Source organism: Chamaea fasciata, unplaced genomic scaffold (genome assembly GCF_029207755.1).
Source record: "Chamaea fasciata isolate MVZ Bird 193981 ecotype frontalis unplaced genomic scaffold, bChaFas1.0.hap1 SCAF_10, whole genome shotgun sequence".
Taxonomy (NCBI): Eukaryota; Metazoa; Chordata; class Aves; order Passeriformes; family Sylviidae; genus Chamaea; species Chamaea fasciata.
In genome coordinates, this window is record NW_027094095.1 from 22,860,231 (window position 1) to 22,882,768 (window position 22,538).

Below are 22,538 nucleotides of genomic sequence, written 5' to 3' on the forward strand. Positions count from 1 at the left end.
TGAAATAAAAGCAACAGAGAGACAGAAGCTATCTAGCACGGGTCCTGTGGTTTTCATAGCAAGTATCTTTCCATAAATGCTACCTGCTGACAAGATGGTACTCTGACTTGTTTGTGGTGGTCTGAGAAGGAGTTTTTCAGGGTGTACAGGAGGCTCTGTGATCCTGGAAATGATTTTTAAGTACCTTGTCCAAGGCTATCAGGTGCTACATCATGCTTCTACATTCTAAGCAAATTCTTTAGAGGGAATAGATGTGTTATTGGAAGGGCCTCAGGCTCAGAAGGCAAAATCCAAAACAGGATTTCAGTGGCTTGATTACTCAACTTTGAAAACAATTTCAAGTTTCCAAGGGAAAGATTTTAACTGTTCTAATAACTTAGCATGGATTGTGCAGCAGGTATTCCTACTCCTAGTTGTTAAATCGTGAATAGCTGCTTCTGTGGAATCAGAGTGCTCAGCTACAGCTTACAGGTTTCCTCTGAAAAGTGCCAAGTAACAGTTTCTTTACTGTTTATAGAAGTCAGAATAGGGAGTTACAATGGGATTTTCTGGTGTGAAACCTTACCATTTCTACCAAAGGTTTATTACTTGGAGCTGACCAAATAAAGACTGGATCTACAAACTTGACATGTCTTCCTTTTATGTTTGTTTTCTTTCCCTGGTTTCTCCATGCAGCTCGGATTGGAAAAATGAAACGGAGGAAGCAAGACGAAGGGCAGGTATGTCCCCTCTGCAGCCGACCTCTGTCAGGATCCGAGGAGGAGATGAGTAGGCATGTGGAACAATGCCTTGCAAAGGTAGAGGCGCAGCAGGATCACCAGCTGCCATTCCCTTCTCCCTACTCCCAGCTCTGTCTGCAGTTGACCTAATGTGGGGCAAAAAACTAACATTACTGAGCTTGCAGGCAATGCTAACTGTCTCCCTAAGATTTGTAGTCACTTCTTTGTCTGGGAAGGTGGATTCTTCTGGATTTTTCTGTTCTGTTGCATTAGTTACTTTTTACTTCATGCACCCTTCTGCTGTTACAGAAGTCTAATTTGTAGATTTTAAAGATGGAGCTATTGAAGTTTATGAACCTTTTGTAGGACTTCAGGCATCGTGTGTAGCACAGGAAGAACAGTTTGTTCTGATCTGTACCTTTGACAATATTACAATTATTTTTGCTGGGTTCTTTTGTAGCAGACTGGGATTTGTAAAGGTTGCATGACCATCCTACTCCAGGGAAGTGCATTTAAACAGAATCGTTCTCTTGCCGTTTATCCCAAAGACAGCAAGGAAGGAGAAACAAACCCTGGGGGAGGGAGAGAGTTTTGTCATAGGGCTTTTTTTTCATGTTTCTCAGGAAAAACCTTCAATAGAGGACTTGTTGCCTCAGGAGATGCATAGTATAAAGAGAGGTGTATTTTGATCAGTATGCCCCAAAACTATGTTACAGGAGAACACTTCTGCTAGGGATCAAAGGAATCTGTGGTATTATGTTCCTCCATGACAGAGGAATTTTGCATGCAAAGCAGGGGAATGCATGTTGAAATGAACACCAGCATTTTTGTAGGGACCAGCCCTTAAATTTCCTTGAGTAAAATTTATGAAACTTGCAACTTGTTTTGGTCTTAGGTTGTCAAGTTCTACCAGTTCCTATTTACTTCTAGTTTAGGTTAGTAGGAACAGGGATGGGAATAAAGGCTGCTCTATGCTCTATACTTAGCTGTCCTGGGAGCAATCCAGCTTTTCTTCCCCATCCCACCATCAGTTATGAACCCCAAAGAGCCATTTCGTGCATCTCAGCACTTTGTCCCTGCTTTACCCCATGCAGAGAGAAGGTTCATGCATGACTGAGGATGACTCTGTGGACATCGAGAACGAGAATGGCAACCGCTTTGAAGAGTACGAGTGGTGCGGACAGAAGAGGATACGGGCTACTACTCTCCTGGAGGGAGGATTTCGAGGTGCGCCAGGGTTTTGGGGGCACTTGTAAATCATTCTACTGTGGAAGTTCATCTTTATCTATCTTTAAAGGGAGGGACATGGGGATTTCCCTTCCACAAAAAGCAGAATGATCAGCCTTTGCCAGAATGTAGAGTGATTTCAGTTTTTTCTCCCTCTTGAGTGATGTGAGTCAAAATTTGCGCAAATCTTGAACAAAGCGTGGGGTTATTTCTTTCTCAAGGAATGTGGCTGAAGAGGGAGTGGGTAGATCATATGGGAAAAATAACGTTTTATGTCTCACACATAGTAAGGAATACATGGAAATATGTGAAGAGAGGGAAATAGAAATGAAATTGTAAAAATTCCCAGCCTGGAGTGACGAAAGCTGGTGTATCAGCCTCTGGTGATGTATTGGAGGTGACAGCTAAGTCGCTTTAGCACCTGCATAAAATATTAAAGGGCCAGTTGTGCATTTATCACTCCATCCCTTTTAAGGTTGATAAATGAGAATCCAGGAACCTGCTCTGCACCTCCAGCACTGCAAGCCCTTAGGGCTCTCAGACAAACACATTTTATTTTTCCTCCTTCTTTTGCTCCTTCCCCAGTGACGAGGAAATCAGTTACCAAGGAGAGAGTGAGTTATGGCAAAATTTGACCTCTCGTGAGCTTTATTGGTGAATGTAATTTTAGCTAGAAACCTGGCTCCTTTCTTACATTCAGCCCTTTGGCCTCAAAGAGGAGGATTTACTAAACTGTTCGTTGGCATGAACCTCAGGCGCTCACGAGAGTTTCTCACAAGCAATCCACGTAGCGCATGCTTAATGAGAGGAGGAATGCTGGCTGCCTTTGTTCAATAAAGAGGATGGGATGTGATCTCTTCCTATATCAGCTCGGATTTTAATTTAAAATATCTCAAGGGGAAAGGCTGCTGCGTAAGGGAGTTGGACTTAAAAGCCAGCCATGTGCTCAGCTAAAACCAGGCACTCCTGATCTGCTCTTGCTTTCCTCCAGAATTAAATTGTAGCTGGGTTATAGCGGAGCAGATGATCAGGAGCACAGAGTTGAAGGAGCAGCTTCTTTGGGCTTTAAAGGACCTCCAATGAAGCTCACGCTATTACATGCTGTGTCAGTAGCCTAACTTCTTTTGTGACTGCATGGAGAGTTGTGTCTGTGCATGATTCCATGTAGAGGCCTGATGAGACCATGCAGAATCTTACACCATGTTTATGTAGCATAGACACTACAACCTGTAGCAGGGAAGCACGGGACGTCTCTGTGCCACTGTTGTTGTCATCCTGGTTAGAAAAAACTGTTCAGTTCTTTTTTTCACTTTTTTTGTGCATGAGTGGTTTCTTCCTTCACCCCCACCAAACATCTGCATTTGAGGAGAGCACAGTCTTCCACTTCCTTTGGTGTGGACATCGTGCTGTCTTCACCTGGTAAATGTTCCCAGTTGTTTTTGAGTTAACTCACTGAAGTGTGATCTGAACCTTCCACATTACCTTGGTTATATGGAGACCCTCTTTCAAATGAGGCTTCAGGTGGACAAAATGCATGTACTTGATGTGGTTAGGCTGGCTAAATTTAAAGTACTTGCTCTTTGTTGCATTTTTTTCATTATTTTAAGGAATTCTCAGATGTTACTTGTTACTATGTTGATCACCTGCTTTCCTCCACCAGAAGTTAGACATGTTCTAGCATCAGTCAGTGCTGTAACCTCTGCCAGATGGCTACACACACACGAACATGTACTTGTGCAGTTCATTCATACTTAGAGATGGCGTTGCTTCCATCAGGCAGTATGGGGTCTGTCTCTTCTTTCCTTTTGAAGACCTTCGTTACACCTTCAGGAATTACATGGGCAGATCCAGGAGACAACTGGAGATCCAGGAGAAAAGCAGAATACATGCAGTTTTAAAACCCTCCATAATCACCCTGCTGACAAGGCTTTTGGGTTAGACTTCTTCCCTTGACAGTGCTGGATGAAAGGTGTCTGGAGATCAGCTCACAAGCACAGGAAACGCCCTGAGGTACTTGTAGTGAGAAACATCCTCCCTGTGCAGCATTTTGTTGCAGAACCACTGTTGAAGAATCCTCCCTGTGCAGCATTTTGTTGCAGAACCACTGTTGAAGAAGGGACTCCTGATACCTGAGCAGCTGGCAGGTCTGTAGCACCTGGCCTTCCTCCTCTGGAGCACACCTCTGCTGGCAGCTAGATTCAACAGCTGCCATGCTTCTCTAGAGAAGCGTCCTCTTCCCTAAGCAGGGAAGTTTTTTCCTAAGAACGTTCTACCTAGTATTTTGGGATAACCAGACAATATATACAGGGTACCTACCTACTCTGTGCAAGAAGTTGTAAAATTGGGAAAGCCAAAGCAAAGCTGCAGTGATCTCCTACATGCTGATTGCATTTATTTTTAATTAAGTTGCACTTTTTCATGCTCTCTTTTGTGGCTTTCCTACTGTCTCTGACTGCTGCATTCACGGGTCTCCATCACTCAGGACTGCTATGTGCACTCTCAGGTAACCTTAAGGTGACTGTCTTTCTTCTTTTGCTGCCAGTGTTGGCTCTTGCCAGAGAGAATTCTTAATTTACAGCCCTGAAGCACAGCACAACGTTTTGTAGATGCTTTCTAATGCTTAAAACTGCTTTGTCTGGAGTTGGCAAGGCCCTCGTTAACCCCTGTCACCTGAGGCTTTGCATTTGGCTCTGTTCCCTTTGCTGAGAAGTAGCAGTGATGTGGAAATCAAATGTCTTTTATAATGCCAGACAGCCTTTGCCAGGCTACAGGGATGTCAGCAATGTCTAAAGAGATGACATGGGGAAATACATAAAACTGGAGGGGAAAATAGATGGCCATGTGTCTCATTAATTTTGGTTTTAATGGTGTGTTGCTTTGAGGAGATGTCACAGCTGGGTGAAGGGGGAGCAGGACACTGTGGCCAGCGTGTGTTGCACATAAGTCCATTGGGGCAGCATTGCAGCAGTGTCTCAAACTTAACACAGATCCTGGCTTCTTTTTATCATTTTTGGTTAGGGGACAAGGTTCATATCACTCTCAGCATGAGGAAAATTCTTTGCCAATTATATAGAAAATGCTGACAGTTTCTCAGTTGTAGTAAGGTTGAGAGACCTTGGGGTTTTTCTTCTTAAAAACACAAACGTCCGGGAAATGAACAGCCCTGTTTGGATTTTCTGGAAGATGGTCTAAAACATAGAAGCAACCACAGGCTGAAACTCTCACTTTTAAAGTTCCTAGGGTGATGCTTTTCTGCTTCCAAAGCACTTGGGGGAAAACTTGCTCTTTTAACCTGAGGGGCTGTCTTAGAAGCTGGAAATTCTTTGTCTTCTCTGTTGGTGTTACAGCTGCAAGCCCCCAGTCAGCTCTAGTGCAGCAGAGCCAAAGCACACCTACTTGGCTGCCACAGCTTGGCATACCTGAGGCAGCAGGTGGAAAGAACAGGCTGTGGCAGCAGGTAGGAATATGACCTGAGAAGTGCAGGGGTTAGTGTGTTGTCTCTGAAGCTGTTGGCTTTGGTGAAGGATTTCAGTTCAGGAAATATTTAGTACTTCTAGCTGTCCTCCTGGCTTCTTAAAGCATCCTTTGCTACCATTCAATTTGCTTTCTGAAACTAGAAGGATGCAGGGTGTAAATGAAGATTATTGGCAGTTAAATAGGGTTTGGAACCACTTTGTTTCAGCAGAGGTCCTGCTTGAAGGAGGGGTTTGTAGGACAGTTTGTGGTTCTGTTTGGGGTAGGTGCAGAAGAATACCAGCATGAAATACCAAACTGCATTTAAATCAAGCTTGTACTTAAAAGTGTAAAACTGTACAGATAAAATAATCAAATATTCCCCTGCCTCAGTACAGTGTCACAAGACTAAAATTTCTCTTGAAATACCTGAACATTCAGTAACTATCTCTCCCCATGTCTCTGAATCATCTCTCTCTGAAGCTCTTTGTTGCACAGGACTGTTTCGTGCCATGTTTAATGAGTTTCTGTGTTTAGGATGCCAACAAGGCTTCGCAAGTGAAAGCGTCAAGTGGCTTCCTCTCTGATGTGGGTTTTGTTGGGTTTTTTTAATGCTCAACATATTTGTAGCAATTCTTCTATTCCAGTCCAGAATGGATGCACGTTAACCTCAGTGTTTACACTGTAAGGTTATCCCTTTAAAGAATTCCTGAGGGAAGTTCAAAAGGCTTTTTTTTTCTTTGAAAGATTCAGTGTCTCTTTTTGTGTGTATGTTTCTTACTTGAAAGAAGGGAAGGGAGGGGGGGAAGTGGAAAAAAAGTGCTTTATCTGAAAAGAATCACATCAGCTTCACACTGATAGAAGCTGCTGTCATCTCTTAAACGGCTTAGCACAGTCAAAAGGCAAGAGGACTTAAAACAGTGTCTTACACAGGGATCGATGGGTGGAACACATAACTCGTAACTGCAAAAAAAAAAAGCAGCTCGGGGGGAGAGATAACGGTAATGATTGCATTGAGGGAAGCTTGAGGGAGGCTTGTTCTTTGTAACACAGCTTCAAAGGTGTCTGGACTGGTGCCTAAGCAAACTGTCCTGTGAAGTTGCTGCCTCTGTAGGTCTAGGGAAGGCAGCGGGTGGGGGATGCTTGCACCCTTCTGTTTCTTAACAGATGGGACAAAGATTAGTAAATGCCAGGTTAGCGGCTCCCTTCTGCTGCCTCAGATTTGAGGAGAGGATTTTGTCACTCGGTCTCTTTCCGTCGGTTCCGGGAGGCAGCTTGGCCAGGAGAGGGGATGGAGGAGAGCACGGCTGGGGCGGATGGGGAGCTGGGTGTTGGGCGGGATGTCAGTTTATCGATCGCACCTCAGTCAGGAGAGCTGCGGGCGCAGTGCTCTGAGCACGAGCGGCAGCGTGCTTAATGTGATTGAAAGGCAGTTAAAATGGCGGTGACCTTTTCAGGGGGAATTAGATTGCCTGCCAAGAGTGGTTAGAGGGAGTGATAACGCCAGCTTGAGGAAGCTGTCCAGTCTGCTTCAAAGGGAGAGAGACAGGGAAAGCAAGCTGGCAGCAAGTACCATTTAAAGCATGAACCGTGCGGTCTGATAGAACAGAGATTGCTGTCCTCTTTAGATATGAAAGAATTGAAGAATTGTAACTAAGTTCTCTCCACCCGCCCTGTCCTCCTCTTCTCCCCTCCAGCTCTCCCACCAAAAAGCCTTCCTCTGGGTGCAGTAGCAAGCTAGTCACCACTGCTCTTCTCAGTTTCTTTTGCTTCTGCAGATCAGTTGCATCAAAAATAACACAGAAGGGAGAAAGACTTTGAAAATGTTAAAATGGCAAGCAGGGCATTTTCAGGGAAGGATACTTTCTAAGAAAGATCAACATGACAAGGATCTGTCTGATATATTGTGATACTCTTGAAGAAGGAGAAACACACAGGGATTATTTAATCTGAAGTTTCTCTTTATTTTTCTGGTATTTCTTTTTATTTCTCCCTGCTGCCCTTCTCCCAAGCTAGCGAAGGGTTTGGATCTATTTGCTAATGTCTTACCAAGGGAAAAGAGCAGCACAACTAAGTGTATATGTAGAGGGACTGGTAAAGCCTTTATAAGCTGTAACAAGCTGCAGTTATCCTTGGGTGTCCATTTGCATTGGATCTCATGTCATGTACAATTAGGGCAGCTGCCTGGAAAGTAGGACTGTATTAAAATGTTTAAAACTTTCTAGCAAATGGCTGCAGTCCTCCACCGCCAGCTTTCTATCAACACAGAATCAAGATATGCTTCAGTTTGAGCAGCAGGTGTTGTAGGTCAGCATTCGTCCAGTGTGGGTTAGTTGCCCCAGAAAGAGCACTGGGGCAATAGCTGTATGCTCCTCCAGTTTGTTCTCCTTCTAAATCCATGCAAGCTTTAGAATCATTCTTTCATGTGTGAGGTCCTGGCCTCAGAATCTGTATAGATACTTTTTAGTTCTCCTACGTCAACAACAGGTTTTTGTGATTACAGTGACTTCTTGGGTCTGGTAACTGCCTGGCAGAAAGCTTCAAATAGAGAAGGAAAACTCACTTGTGCTTCTCTGTGCAATTTCATGGAAATGGAACCCTACAACAAAACTCTTAAAATCTGTGTTTTACACCCATGTGGAACCTGAAGCATGGAGAAGCATCTTCTCTTGTGTTAAAAGACACACCTTAATAGTCTTGCTCTAGAATCTCACCTAGTACCCAGCTGTGCCCTCTTTTTCAGATAAAATGTAATGAGACATACAGGAAAGCTTCAAGAGGCATGGAGACTTCCTTTTTTTCCATGTCAGGAGATTCAGGCTGCATTTAAGGTTATATTGGTAAGAGGGTATAAATTGGTCTATTCAAATGCAGCGAAAGCATTTGAGCTGAACAGTAAATGTGTGACTTCTCTTAAGAGACTATGTGGGAAATAAAAGATGTCACTGGCGTATTTAGGCCTTTTGGAAGAGTGATCTAGTAACTAGAATAATCTTTGCTTCTGCTGTGTAAATGAGCCAGAATTCATTCCTTTCACCCTGGCAGGCTAAAGAAAACTTCAGCTTGGATGCAAGAGCAGCCTGTGGTAAAAGTACTGGGAATCTTTGCTGAAATGAAATTCTTAATCTTCCTCCCATTTAGCAAGAGCTCAATTTCCCTGCCACGTTTCCAGTGTCAGCAGCTGTCTAAGGTGAATGTGTCTGTACATCTGAACATCTTTCCCAGCCTCTCAATCCTTGAATTTTAGCCTTCCTGTGTTTTGATTGCTACCTTCTGCTGGTCACTTCTTCCTGCTGTAAGCTTCCTAGTGGGCAAGATGTATAAATTCTATGTTTCTCAAGTGCTTAGTCTGTGCCTTATGCCCCTTACAGAGTGCTGCTGAGCCCCAGAGCACTTGTATCCCTTACCTCAGCCCTTGTGTAAAAGTGGTAATCCTGGTAATACCTCTATTGCAGAAGCACAATCATTTGGACTGGTCTGATGGAGTAGCCCAACCACTTCTTAACATTTGCACCTCTCTCCTTTGAGAGCAAGTACTTGCCCATAAGGTAATACTTGACCTAAAAATGCTAACAAAGTCTGTTTGCATAGTGTTAGATACAGTAATCACATGGGCTGCACCTGATTCTTTCTCTGTAGTTTGTGTCTGCATATGGAATTTGAAGTATTCTGTGGTTAATAAATATCTTTTAAGTACTGTCCTGTATATTAATATCGTAAGTTGGCTCTAGTGAGCCAGGAAAACAGTGTATGTGATTTAAGAAGAAAAATCTTCTTACCTTATGTACAAAAGCCAGCATGACCTGCCATGTAATTGATGCCCAATGTTATGTGTGTTTGAAGTTCACATAATTCTTCAAGGAACACCATTTTGTTCATTTTGGAATACAAAGTAATCAATGGGACTTAGCAAAGTAAAAATCTTTTTCACTGGAAAAAAAAAAGAAATTGCTGACGATGACCGTTAAAATTTCTCATTGCTGATTGTACATTTTTGTTAACTTGAATGCATACAAAAAGTATAAGAATCTAATTTTCATGCTCAAACTGCTAGAATGCATTAGCTGAAAGGAGCACAATCAGCTAAACCTTGGTATTTGATTTATGTAACACCAACAGCCACTCTAACCAGGAAAAGATTTTCATGGAATTGTCTCCATTTTACAGTATTATGTATTGTAGTTGGGAGATGAAAAGGGACGTTTATCAACCCCTTCCTAGAGAGAGGAGGAGGGGAAAAAAAGAAAACAGAAAATGCAGTTGTAACATGAAAATTACCAGGGGAAGTAAGGGAGCAGGTAGAGCACGTGAAACTACTCAGTTTTTTGAAGTAGACTGGGTTTCAGTTGACAATCCCTTTAAACTTCAGGTTTTGTAGATCTCAGACATTAATTGCTCTGCAATCCAGTTTTCTACTGGTCTGTTAGCTGTGGCTTTGAAAATCCCAGGCTTTAAGATAGTAATCTGATAAATTTTTAATTTTTTTTCTCACAAGGGTCTGCAGTTTTTCTAGAACTGCAACCTGCTTCTTGGACACTCAGGTCAAACTTGAGCTTTAAGCACACAATAGTTGATTGACATGATTTTAATAGCATTTTAGAATACAGTTGTTAAGTCAGGAGCAGTGAGATGTTTCTAAAGGAAAAAGGGAGCACAGGTCTCAATGGCTCTAAACAGCTCCTGTCTCTGCGTGTCGTCTCCTACACGTGGCGGTGAAACGCATTATCGAGTAGTGCCCGGAAAGTGGCTAACTGCGTTTGACACACGCCAACTCCCTGCCTCCACACTGGATAATTGCATTGTCAACTGTTCAGCAAAGTGGCAGGTGACACTGCAGCCGGATTGATTGTCCTACTATGGAGGCTCCCAAGACTGTCAGCCACCCAATCGATAGAGTTTACACAAGACACTGTGACTGCATCTGTAACTAATTTCAGTTTGAACCTCGCAAAATACGGCTGTCCCTGTTTCCTGGCCTCTCTTCCTTGCTTGCATCTTCTCCTTGGACGAGGAAGTTGTTTTTCCATGAAAGCCTGGTTTTATTTCTTGTTTTGGAGCTGGAAGTGAAGAAATCAATGGTATGTTTTGTGGTTTCAGAGTTGAGGGCATTACAGCACATGGCTAACTAGCAGCTCCAGTTTTGCAATCAATAGACTGATCAATTGATTAAATTAGCACTGATTTTTCTTTCTTCTTTCCAACCTAGAAAAGAATTAGTTTGGGAGGAAGAGCACATGTGTTTGGCCTATGAAATTTAGCCCTTGGTTTTTCCAGTCCTTGGTTGCCTTTCCCCCATGAATACAATCTCTGTGCTCATCATTATTTAAAGCAAACTGCATTGAGCCTCGCCACTGGCAGCAGCCCACTGTAAGCCAGGGTGTCACTTTCAGCTGTTCACCAGCCTTGCTGCTTCATGCTCGGCTGCCTTAGAAAAGTCATCCTCTGAGCTCTGCTGTGCTGCTTTATTATTGGCAAAGTTGCGACATTCCTGTGATCCCTGTCAGTGGTGCTTATTGATCCAGTGATGTGAATCTGCTTAGTGATTCAAGATTACTTTAATTCTCCCTCTTCCTTTTTTGTTTGTTTCCACCCTCTCCCCAGGGGAACAAAAGCTTTCAGGTCCACCTTTCCCTAACTGTGGAAAACGAGCTGTAGCTGCAAAGACCATGGCTGTTGCTGCTGCTTTTGTACTTCAGCACCAGGTTTTGAAGAGCAACCTTTGAGATAGGCATCAAGCTGTTCTCACCTTCCTGTATCACATCAGCACGAGGCTCTAGGACAGCAGCCATGAATTGCCAGACCAGATCAGATCTTTGGTCCGGTCCGAGTGTGTTTTCCCTTCTGCAGCCATAGTCTGTACCTGATGGGTTACAGGAGGCATAGAAGACATCTCTGGAATACTCAATGCTGCATGGGGTGGGGAAGCTTCTTCCTGAGCCTTGCAGCAGCTGGCTCTTACCCTCTACAGCAGTGCTTGCCTGCCCTTTGTTCAGCATGCTGCTGCAAAATTATGGTAATGGTCATAAAATTATATGGCCCCTTTCCTTAAAGGCAGCTGTTTCTGTGATCTGTTAGCAAAGATCCCTGTAAGCATCCACACGGGTAAGCAGTCAGGTCTCTGACAGCCCATTTGTGCCTCAGTGGGAGCTAATAGACAGCATCAGATGGATGCATCTGCTGCTTCAGGTGTGTGCTGTAACAGCACAGTTGGGTGTCAGTTTTCCAGGTAAATCACCGTTTAGCTTTAAATGGATCTGGCTCCGTAGAAATAAAACCCGTGTTTTGTAAGCAGCTTTTCTTGGCTTCTAAATGTCTTTTTTCTGCAACCGGCTGGGAACATCACCAGAACTATTCTCTCCCTGTTGGTGCTAGGAAAAAGTGGGGGAACGATTTCACTGTTGAAAAATAAGGCTGGGGAGGCATTATGGATCTGTAGAAAGACCTGTGTTCAACATGGCCTCATCTTTGCCTTCCTCTCATTTTTAAGAATTTTTAGTGGCTTTCTCTGTCTTCCCAGATGTCTCTTACAATAAAATGGCATCCATGCCACCTTGTCCTCTTAGTACTAGTTTGGGATACTTCAGCAGATGATGAAATAAACCCAGTTTAGAGCCATTCTCGGAAGTATGTGAGGCCTGGCCGTGAGTCTGCATAAACTGCTTTCATTGCCTTCATTGTTTTTACTCTCCAAGAAGCCAACGAGTGACATTTCGGTAAAAAAATAGAGTGAACGTGCTGGAAAGGGAGGTTGTACAGAAGGAGGTCACTGCAAGGAGTGCAATTAGCAAAGGCTGCAGTTCTGGAGATTTATGGGAGGCTTTTCTTCTTTCCTGAGCGCATGTATACTACCTGCAAACAGAATGAATGCCTCTTCCCAGCCAAAATAGGCCCCAGTAGAGCTCTATGCCTCTGAGATGGGTCTGAATTTAGACCCATTTATGGAATTTACACAAAATTTGGGATTTCTAGAATATTTCCAGTATAGATTTCACACACGCACACTCCCATTCCTTGGGGGTCAAACTGGAGAAATGTTAGTCATCCAGATGAGGTTGATCCTCTGCATGAGCAGTATTTAGTAGCTGCATTCACAATGGTGGTGCAAATAATAATACTGACCTCTTAAGTTTTCTTCCCTGGCTTTCTTTGGAGTGATAATTAAATGTAAACGTGTAATTAAATATATACAGAGCAGCTGGTCACCAGAACTGCTCTGCCTAGATAGGAGTTGAGGAGCAGAGGGTGGGGCACAGTAGGTCTGTGTTTTCCAACCTGTTTTCATGAAATTAGGCTGGGGTCGTTTGAGTCTGCAGTGGTCTTGTGTTACCATTCTGCCCCTAAGACTGCCAGTCTTTGTGTGAGCTCGTGCCTGTGCAGGAGCCAGCAGTGCTGTCAGCACCTGAAGCAGCATATGTTGTCACTTGGACCATCTGCTACTGAGTGTGATGGAGAAAAGGAGAGACTTGAATGTGAAGTCCTTTTATCTGTTCTGTGAATCTGCTTATTTATCATGTTAATAACTCTTGATCTTAACCTGGGCCACCATTCACTGGAGAGTTGCTCAGGTGACCACTCATCAGGGGGACTGCACAAAGGAAGTGAGATTTGAGAAGCATTGCAGAGGTCAGAGAGGGTGACTAGGCATAGGGGTCAACTTAAAGAAAGAGAAGTGCTATGATAACTTACAAGAAGGGGAAGGAAAGGATTTCTGCTGGGATTTATCTACAGACATTATTAATAGGTACATAGAAAGAATGGGAAGTGTTTTCACCTTCAAGCTCAGCTGATTCCTGTTGCCTGCCAGTGCTTGAAACTGGCAGCAGTTAAGAGACATGCAAATTTTTCCTACTTTTCTGACCTCTGAGTCAGTATTTCAGAAACACTGTTGCTTGTGCACAGTACCTAAATTTTTCAGAAAGTTACTAGAATTGGTGTTCAGGCAGACTGCTCTTAGACCAGCCCAAGCAAAGAAAGCTGTGTACACAGTGCTAGGTAAGTGATGTTGATAGGTACATTCTGATTGATGGGCGAGTTTGTCTCCCAAACTGTCACAGGGTTTATAGAGGTGCCACTCAATACCAGTGCTGGAATTGCTTGTCAGAACACCTGGCTACAAGAGCAATGGGGATTGGAGACAGAGCTGTAACTTTGTTTTTTCTCTGCTTAATGGCCCCAGTGTCTGACCTGCCTGTTCGCTCCTGTTTGTCTGGTCCTTAAGGAGGCAGCTGGGATTAAGACTGTCAGAGAATTGTGCTGCTTTAGCATCAGGAGGCTAATTGTATTGGGGCTGGCAGCATATGACAGTGGGTTGCCTCCTACCAAATGCACAGCAAGAGCAAAAAATTCTCAGCAAGAGACAGGAAAGGTATAGGAGAGTCTGCACTGGGTTTATTCTTTCTTTGTCTAAAAGCAGCATTTTCAAATTCACATGTGGAATTACATTCCTCAGGCCTTGGGTGACTCCTGAGAGTCATAGCTGCTTCTGTGAATAACAGATAAGTCTCTTATGAATTTCCTAGGTCAAACTCACAAGTTAACATTCAGTTGTCGGATTTCACTTCGTGAACACGTGGGAATAAAGTTCTGGTCCCAAGCATTGACCTCTGGATAACACAGTGGCTTTAGAGGTCTCTACTCTAGGCAGTGTTGCTGATGGCTGTGAATTACTGTGTGACCTTCAGAAGCAGAGTGTTGCTGAAGGAACCCTTCCCTGTTCTCAGTGCACACTACTGAATTGCAAGTCACCTGAGTGGAGTTGGTAGGGGGTCTTCTGGGAGCTCCTGTCCTCTGCACTCCGTTTCATGTTTTCCTTTCTCGTGGATGGCAGTGTACACCACCAGCAGGAGCTGGAAGTTGTGAGCCCTCTTTACATTTGGGCTGAGTTAGTGAGAGGCAGGTGTGATCCTTTTGGGCTTTCCTTGCATTTAGTGGTCTTCTTAATCCATTTATAACAGCACTTGTCCAGAAATCTGGTTTGAATGAGCCTGAGATGAATGAATAATGTCAAGCAGTTCAGACGTCAAATATTTGAACAGCTGCGTGGGTGTTTTCACTGGCTTTGTGCATGGAAGCAACCCCAGGAAGTTAGACAAGGAGGGTCAGGCTGAAATTGTGGCACCAAACCCGATCCCACTGGAACTGGCCTCAAAATCTATCCCTGCTGCAGAATGAAAAGGTATTATCGGATGTTGGTTGCAAGCCATTCGTTCCCCAGGTGATGCTGGGCTAGGCTTTGCTTTCCTTTTTTTAGTGTTTTGTTGTGTGCAGGAGTAGTACTGGGATTTATGGATCTTTTGATTTGCATCAGAAACATATTTTGTGGCTGTTGTTTTTTCTTTTTACTTAAAGCAGCTTCAGAAATCCTAAAACTGATAGCACAGTATCAAACTTATATTATAAAACTTACATTCAGAATATTTTTTTTGATTCTTGGAGGTTACTTTGTTTAGCATACAGTTTCTAAATCATTGGGTTTTACCATGTTGCTATGATCTGCACTTGGGCACATTAAAAAAAAAATCCATATTAAGTGAAAAAGTGAGAGTTGGATCACCTGATTGTGCCTTCCTTTAGGTGTCAGTCTGGGAGTCCTTGTTTGATCAGAAAAGAAAATTTACCTTTCCCCTGCCCCTCATTTTGAACCTATGAACTTCTCTGCAGTGTCGTCCTCTCTGACTGAAAGACTCTCTCAGATCATCCCAGTGTGTATTTGCCATCATAACAGATGCTGTCCAAACTCTCCTCTTGTACACTCCCTGTTTAGGAAGTATAGTAGTCTGCTGGCAGTGCAGCTAGGCAGTAGAGCTAGATTCTGCCAAAGCTCTGGAATATTTTCCTTCCAGACTTAAAAGGGATTTTCTTAAATACAAAGGTGTTGAGAGCAAGGACACAAGGATTCTGAAGTAAACTGTATTGCAGTAAGCAGATCTTCTCATCTTAAGCTCTAGCCATAAACCACCAGTTGGCTTGAGTCACTTGGAAACAAAATTGATGGAAAGGTGCATGTCTGCTGTGTGCTTGGCATACTTGCAGAGACAGTAACATGGGGGGTGGTCCCACTTATGTTCACTCATTTGGCCACCTTCCCCCCCACCAGGGCACTTGCTCCGAGTATTCATTGTCTGGCTAATGTTCAGATCACCTCCTGGGACTGGCCAAGTCACAGCTCCAGCTTTGCATGATTTGTGTCTCCCACAGCCAGAAGAAAAATGAAGACCTGTGTGTCCAGAGTTTATGGCCTTTGAGAAGTGATGGGCTAAAGTAATGCCAGGTGCAGGGGATGGTGTTACTGTAGGTTAAATGCCATGCCTATAAATTACCACCCCATCGCCCACTCTTGACTTTTAAAGCAGCTTTGAAGGACTATCCAGCTTCTTTGACAGGTCTCTCTTACTCCTCTAAATCTTCTCCCAAACATTGTGATGAACTGAATGAGTCAAGATTTACTAGTTGAGCCATTGCAGCAAGAGGAGGCAGCAGCCTGTGACACATGTTGGCTGGCAGTGTGCAGCCAGTATGTGAAACACTCTGAAAAGGGTCTCTGGAGAAGGGCTACCCCAGTGACACCATGGGGCTGACCTACAGGCATGGCTCCCATGGTACCTGGCACAGATGTGGGTGCTGCATTGTTGGTGCTAGCTGTGTTACCTGTGCTAGAAATTAAGGCTGGCGCTTACTTTGAAGTAAAAGGTAGTTTATGCTTTTAGGGAAGGTTAGTCTTAAAATCATTGTCATGCTATAGTTGTCACTCGTTAAGGACCTTCTTGATATTCAGAGAAGAGAAATATCAAATCCATATAAACAAATTTTATTGGGGGCTTAATGAATCAGTGAGAGCATCCATTTCTAGAGGGCGACAGTAAAGAACTGTGTCTGTGTGATATCCTTGGGAATGAGACCTTTGCTTTGCCCTGCTGTCTGCACAGATACAGACCATTAGAAATACAGTTCACTCTTCTGGGCTTATGTTAAGTGTGCTGCTGAGAACGCAGTGGGATGAACAGACTCGGACATCTGAAGGCCTGAGAAGGCTGTCCTAATGCTTTGGAATGTCTTCATTCTTTGGACATGCATATAATATTCAGTGCTTCTACAATAATTTTAGCCTATGTTCTGCATTTAGAGTCACAATCGCAGGACAGGAGTGTAGCCCTTTTTGGGGCATTGGTGCAGGGCCAAGGCAGTATCTACCTTACTCTTAAAATCTTTGCAGTTGGGATGCATTCCCTGGTCTACCACAGAGCTAGGTCACCAGCCCTCTGGATGTGCCAGGTCCTTCAGGCTTCAGCAGGTACCTCTGTCTGAGCCAGGCGTCCAGCTCTGCTGTCTGCACAGCGGTGTTAAGTAAAGGAACATACTGGAGGCAGCTGCAGTGAGTACATTTCTGTCTGTATAGCTAGTGTACCCAAACAGCTTAGGTCTGCTGCAAAATTGAACACAAATGGGGACCTTGCAACCAACACCCTAGAGTTCAGGAGGTCTTTGCTTAATATCCAGCCTTACAAGAGAGAGCATATTTAGTGTTAACTCTCGTAAAGAGTAAATATGCCTTCTGTAGTTTTCCTTCTGTTAATAAACCCTGGGCAAAAATACCATGTGAAGTTTCATCTTTGTAGGTGTTTTTGCAGATTCAATTAGAAGAAGCCTGGTTACAGTTTACAAAACACTTGGGACCCAAGTAAATGTGAAAATTGTTAGAAAATGGGAATGGATGCACAGTCAGCCTCAGGTGGAACTATAAGTGGTTGCTTCCTGCTGGAGTTGGGACTGGATGCGTGCCTGACTCACCTGTGCTGGAAGAGCAGAACTCTTAATGAGTTGCATTGCAATTTGCTCATATAAGTGCTTGTAAGGAGCTGTTAATGACAGAAGTCTGATTTTTTCCCCCCTCTTGTAGAAACAGGTTTGGTGTTCTCAAATGTTTTAAATTTTAAAAATCTAAGCCATGACTAGATGTATTTTAAAATGGAAAAGATGTTTCTCATTCTATTTTAGCCTCTGCCTCCCCTCTGCATCTGAATTAAGAAATAATTCAGAATGTCCTTGTGGCCTTCTCTTACCTGATAGTAGTGTGGATTTTGCATTAACTACTTCTGTGAAAGATAAGTCTTTCCTATCTAGCTTCACTGCTTTTTCTGCCTTTGAGAGAGACCCTTACAGTGACTGCAATTCTGAAATAATTCATGTGGAGAGCTAAAAGTCAAGAATGTTCCATTTTCAATGGTGGGGGCATTTAGAGCATAAAATCTAGGAAGTTCGAGTATTTCTGTGAGTGTTCTTGTGCAGTTTTTGGAGAGGCCACCTTTTATGAGAGTGTTAAGAGTAAAGAACAGCCTGCAAACTGGTGCTCTAGCACCTTTCTTGGGAGATCTCCTACACTTCAGTTCCAATTCAGATGCTCATCTGTGTGTTTTATTTTCTTTTAGGTTCTGGGTTTATCATGTGCAGCGGGAAGGAGAATCCCGACAGTGACGCTGACCTGGATGTGGATGGAGACGACACACTCGAATACGGGAAAGCACAGTATCGTTTTTGAAAGGCTCTTACCCAGAGGGAACCTAGAGGTGCATCTGCCCTGGGAAATGGTGGATAATCTGTGTCCAGCCCTATTGGAAATGACACAGCCTTCTCCAGTTACCGGGTTATATTTGAGCTAGGAGGGGTTCCCTGTTACTCCCTTTGAGATCCTACTGTTGATACAGTGCTGCTTCAGACCTGATTGAAGTCTATAGGAGGCATTGCAAGGGATCAGTTAGTGTTTCTCTAATCTGTTTCATAAACAATCTGTTGCCTCCATCCAGGTTTGTTCTGTATGGATAGCTTTTCCTGCTTCGTGGGTAGGAATTGAGGAATTTTGAGGAATTTTCCACAAGACACCCTTTCATTTTCAAGGGGCTTGTGCAGTAAGTGCTATTCACCTTCTACTCTGAGAGATTTGATTTTTTTTCCCCTTTCATGAGACAGTTCATTGGCAGAACTATCATTAAAGGCAGATTTTTGGGAACTTCTCCATCTGGGAGCAGGCTCTTTGGGCACAGCTCTGGGAGAGCTGTAAGCAGACTTCTGCCCCACAGCAGTTGTAATAGGCATCAAGGAAGAATTCCTGCAAGGGCTTTAGGCTGACACTGCCTTAGCTGTTATGAGGGGCAATGTACAGCTATAGAATTAGGTTTTATTGAAATCTGTACCAGCCTTTGGGATTGAAGCTCCAACCCTCCAGTGGTAAAAGAACTCTGTACTTCAAACAGAATTTGTGAAATTGTGCAGGTTAGATTTGCACGGGTTCAGGAACTGGTTTTCCCTTTCCAAGAAGCTGTGGAATCATGTTACTATCAAAAGATTACTGTTTCTTTCCACCTAAGACAAAAATTTCATCCAGAATTTAAAAGCAGGCCCCTTTGTGGACACCAACCCCTCTTTCTTTAAAGGTGTTCCCAGTTGGAATTAATTTGTTTTATATCCCAGACAGTGTCCTAACCATCTCAAAAGTCTTTTCACTGTCTGCAGCAGGGCTGTATGTTCCTTAACCCTTTGTGCTCAGGTACACAGAAGCAGACATTATCCCTTGCACTGGAGAAGAGCCAGGTGAAGCCAAAGAAAGGGAGGCGCTCCGAGGTGCTGTTTTAAAGTAAGTATCATGCCTTTCTAAATTACTACATTCATTACTTTTAGGGAGTCTCAGTTTGTGGAAAACACCTGTTCACTTGTGTGCAAGGGTTGGAACAAGAGACTTACAAAGGAGCATCGTCCGACAGGTGGGTCTCCGTTTCTACCTGTGCAGCCTCAGTAAAGCTTCCCTGTACACTTTCCCTCTCTGAGGACCCCACTGCCCAGCCTGTGCCATCTTTACCCTGAATAGTACTGGACAGAGGATGAGTTCTGGCGATGAGGAAACTGAGCTGGACTAAAGCCTTATGCATCATCTTGCTTCATGATGGATTGTGGCCTCTTAGTAGTACAGTGTGATGCCATGAGAATCTTGGTTGGCACAGTAGGAGTCTGGCACCCCACGTCTGACTTCATTGCATTCAATTACACGTTGTGGGACATGCAAACTAAACCTTCTATATTCAGCTCTGAGTTGGGGCAGGATGTGACTCTACCCACATACGTATGTGGAGAATGTAGGCAGCCACCATTCAGGGCACTCAAGGAAGCATTTCAGGCAAATAAAATGGGTCTTAACAGGGAGCTAGGATTGCTTTCTAAGCCCTCTGCCCTGCATAAAACAGGACTTAAATTACCCCTCTATCTCTTTCACTGAGTGATCCTGTGGGGTCAAGGTTGAAGTGATTGATAGAGCAGTGAAATGAAGTTTTCTTACTGCTTAGCCTGTCACAAATGCTAGTTCAAAATTAGGTTTCACTCCATAGAAAAGTGGCATTTGCCACACTGGATCCAAATCATTGGTGCATTCAATACTTTGCTTACCGTGCTAGTCCAAAAACAGGGCCTTAAAGATGCTGAAGCTCCTTCTCAGCTAGGAGGCTGGTGTTGTAGCAGGAGGATACTTGGTTATCAGTGGCTACGGACACCTAGTGCTTGGTGAGAGAACTGAGGACCTGAGGCCAGGAGATCCACTCCCTTCAAGTGTCTTGCACCTAACACATTGTTTTGCTGTTTGGACAAGGTCCTTCCTTGCATGTTTCCTGGACTTGTTTGCCCATCTCTACAACACAAGAGGTGATGTTCCCTGTAAAAGCACTTTGAAATTCTGTCAAGTTTCTGTAGAAATGCAGTAGTGTCACTGATGCCATGAAGCATGAGCATGTTTTTGGCTGGCCATCTACTCACATTTTGAAACTTAGACTGATGGATAGAAGTATTAAAAGAAAAGTGGTTCGTGAAAGGGGTAGCTTTTCCTGAGCAGCAAAATTTTTTGTATTCAACTTTTAGCATATTGTCCTTTTCTCTTTTAGTGGTGGCACACCAAGTACTCGAATAACACCGGAGTTTTCTAAATGGGCCAGTGACGGTGAGTGTTGAAATTGTAAATTGTTAATTTATATACTACAGGAGGGCAGATAGATAGTCCATGTCTTCTTGCCACTACTTAGGAGAGGTAGTTACTAATGCTCTTGCAGAGTGTCATCTGATATGTATGCACATGAAACCACACTGTCTGTTTGAAACTTTACAGCACAATTAATTGTCAATAATGGCAGCTGGGGAAGTTCCCAAAAATGCCACCTTAACTGGTGTGGTGATGAGAGGTAGGGTTTGGATTGACTTGATGTCATGTCACTGAAAGGCAAACTGCTTTATTACAGAGGGAACCAGCAGAGCCTGACAATGGGATGGTGGTGTTCAGCTGCTGAGTGTTTAAACTACACAGGTGCACCTATTACTGGGCTTTTTTCAACTGCTTTCTTACCTTTCCTTCTTTGAGAGGATATGCTAAAGACTTGTATCTTTTGGGTAGATCTTGTCCTTGCTGGTCTTTGTATGGCAAGAAAAGCCTACTGCTCTGAAGCCTTCAACTTTGGAGTGGAAATTCTAGGTCTGTCCTACTTCATGACCTGTAGTTGAGAATCCAGAGCAATTGAATTAATGTGAATATGTACCTTTGCATACATTAGTTGAAAGCTTATTGGGTTGAGAAGGAAGGGGGTAGTGTTAAACCCACTCAACTGCTGGGGGTTTTTATTCAATGCCAGCAGCACTGTAAGTGTAAGCAGCAACCTAGTGGAAATATGAGAATAATAAAACCTGGCGCTTTCCAGCTGTAGATGCCAAATCCATTTCCAGAGCTGGGCAGTGCTGCTCCAGCTCCCTTAGGAAGGAAACTGAAGCTCAGCGACCTGAAGAGACATGTCCCAGTGATTTTGTTCCCTGTTCTGTTCCTGTCATGCTTTGGGCATTTGATTTCCAGCCTTGAAAGTACCTACAAGACATAACTACTTGCCAGTGGGAGTGGGGGAAGGGAGTTGAACCAGTTTTGCCAAGGGCGTGATGGTTAAATGGAGAGCATAGGATATCTATTGCAGGCATTTTCTTCTGTGGGATAGGCAATCACATTTATTTTCTGTGATGTAGAAGCACTTGCTTGTAGGTATTATCAGCTTCAGTAACTACAGCCACAGAGGTGATGAGAAGGCAGCCCTGATGACATTTGCTGTGAGCTGTTTTCTTCATACCTTTTACCTGAATCCACAGTGATGAAACTACAGCCCTGGGGCTGGTTCATCTTCTCATCTCCAGCTGGTGTCTCACACCCTTTCCTGTGCTGGGAGCAACTGATGAGCAGACTGTTCTGTCATTCTAGTTACCTGGCATATATTTTTCTGCTTGTGTCTGTGAGGTCTCAGCAAATGGGAGAGGCTGAGATCAGGGTCTGGGCTGGGTGGATTTGCTCCAAACCTTTCTAGAAGTACACTTCCATGTGGCAGCTGCATCAACCCTTTTGAATTAAATCCTGGCTTAAACAGCGGGTACATCAGTGGGGGTCAGATCACTATGAAGTGGGAACAGAACAGGGGTTGTATTTTGAGCCCTGAATCATAGAAGTATACTGTCCAGAGAGGCCCCTCTGTCAGACAGGGACACTTAGCGTCAGTCACCTCTCTCTCTTACCAAGAACTGGCATGAAAGTCACTCATTGGGGTCCTCTGAAACTGACTTGCTCAGATTATTTCTTTGCAATGATCCAATGTTTTCTCACTAATTTTTATGTTCTTCCCTCAACAGAAATGCCCTCAACGAGTAACGGTGAAAGCAGTAAACAGGAGACCATGCAGAAGACCTGTAAGAACAGTGACATTGAAAAGTGAGTGTGAAGTGGGTAGCTTCCCTTTTTCTTGTTTTAAAGAACATAGTGTCCTATCTGGTGCTTCCAGCAGCAGTGGTAATCTGAAGGTAGGCATATTTGAAGCTTTTACCACTGAGAAGGGAAGTTGTGCTGCAACACAAAACCTGAACTTGAAATGATAACTACTGCTGTGTTCACAGAGGGCTTGTGTGGAGTTCCCCACCAGATATCTATGAGGGCAGGTACCCAGTGACTTGGAATTAGACACAGCTTCCAAAAGACTTCTCCACTGCAAATTGCCTTCTTTTGAATTATGTAAATAGATATATCCGTGTTTTCTTTCTGTATGTTCCACCTTTCATCTCTCAACAAAAGGGAATCTCCCTCTAGCA

General features: G+C 43.7%; 1 protein-coding gene across 6 annotated transcripts in view; it reads left to right on the top strand.

Annotated features, from left to right (window-relative positions):
- Positions 1-22,538, top strand: part of RNF220 (ring finger protein 220) — a 221,193-nt gene that overhangs the window by 172,311 nt on the left and 26,344 nt on the right. For 4 of the 6 annotated variants that reach the window (XM_066192698.1, XM_066192700.1, XM_066192699.1 and 1 more), the window contains 6 exons: positions 676-797; positions 1,814-1,946; positions 17,825-17,921; positions 18,940-19,026; positions 20,318-20,373; positions 22,086-22,164. In XM_066192698.1, coding sequence (XP_066048795.1) covers positions 676-797; positions 1,814-1,946; positions 17,825-17,921; positions 18,940-19,026; positions 20,318-20,373; positions 22,086-22,164 — 574 coding nt within the window. The remainder of the gene's footprint in view (positions 1-675; positions 798-1,813; positions 1,947-17,824; positions 17,922-18,939; positions 19,027-20,317; positions 20,374-22,085; positions 22,165-22,538) is intronic. The other 2 variants (XM_066192701.1, XM_066192702.1) reach the window with 1 other exon arrangement.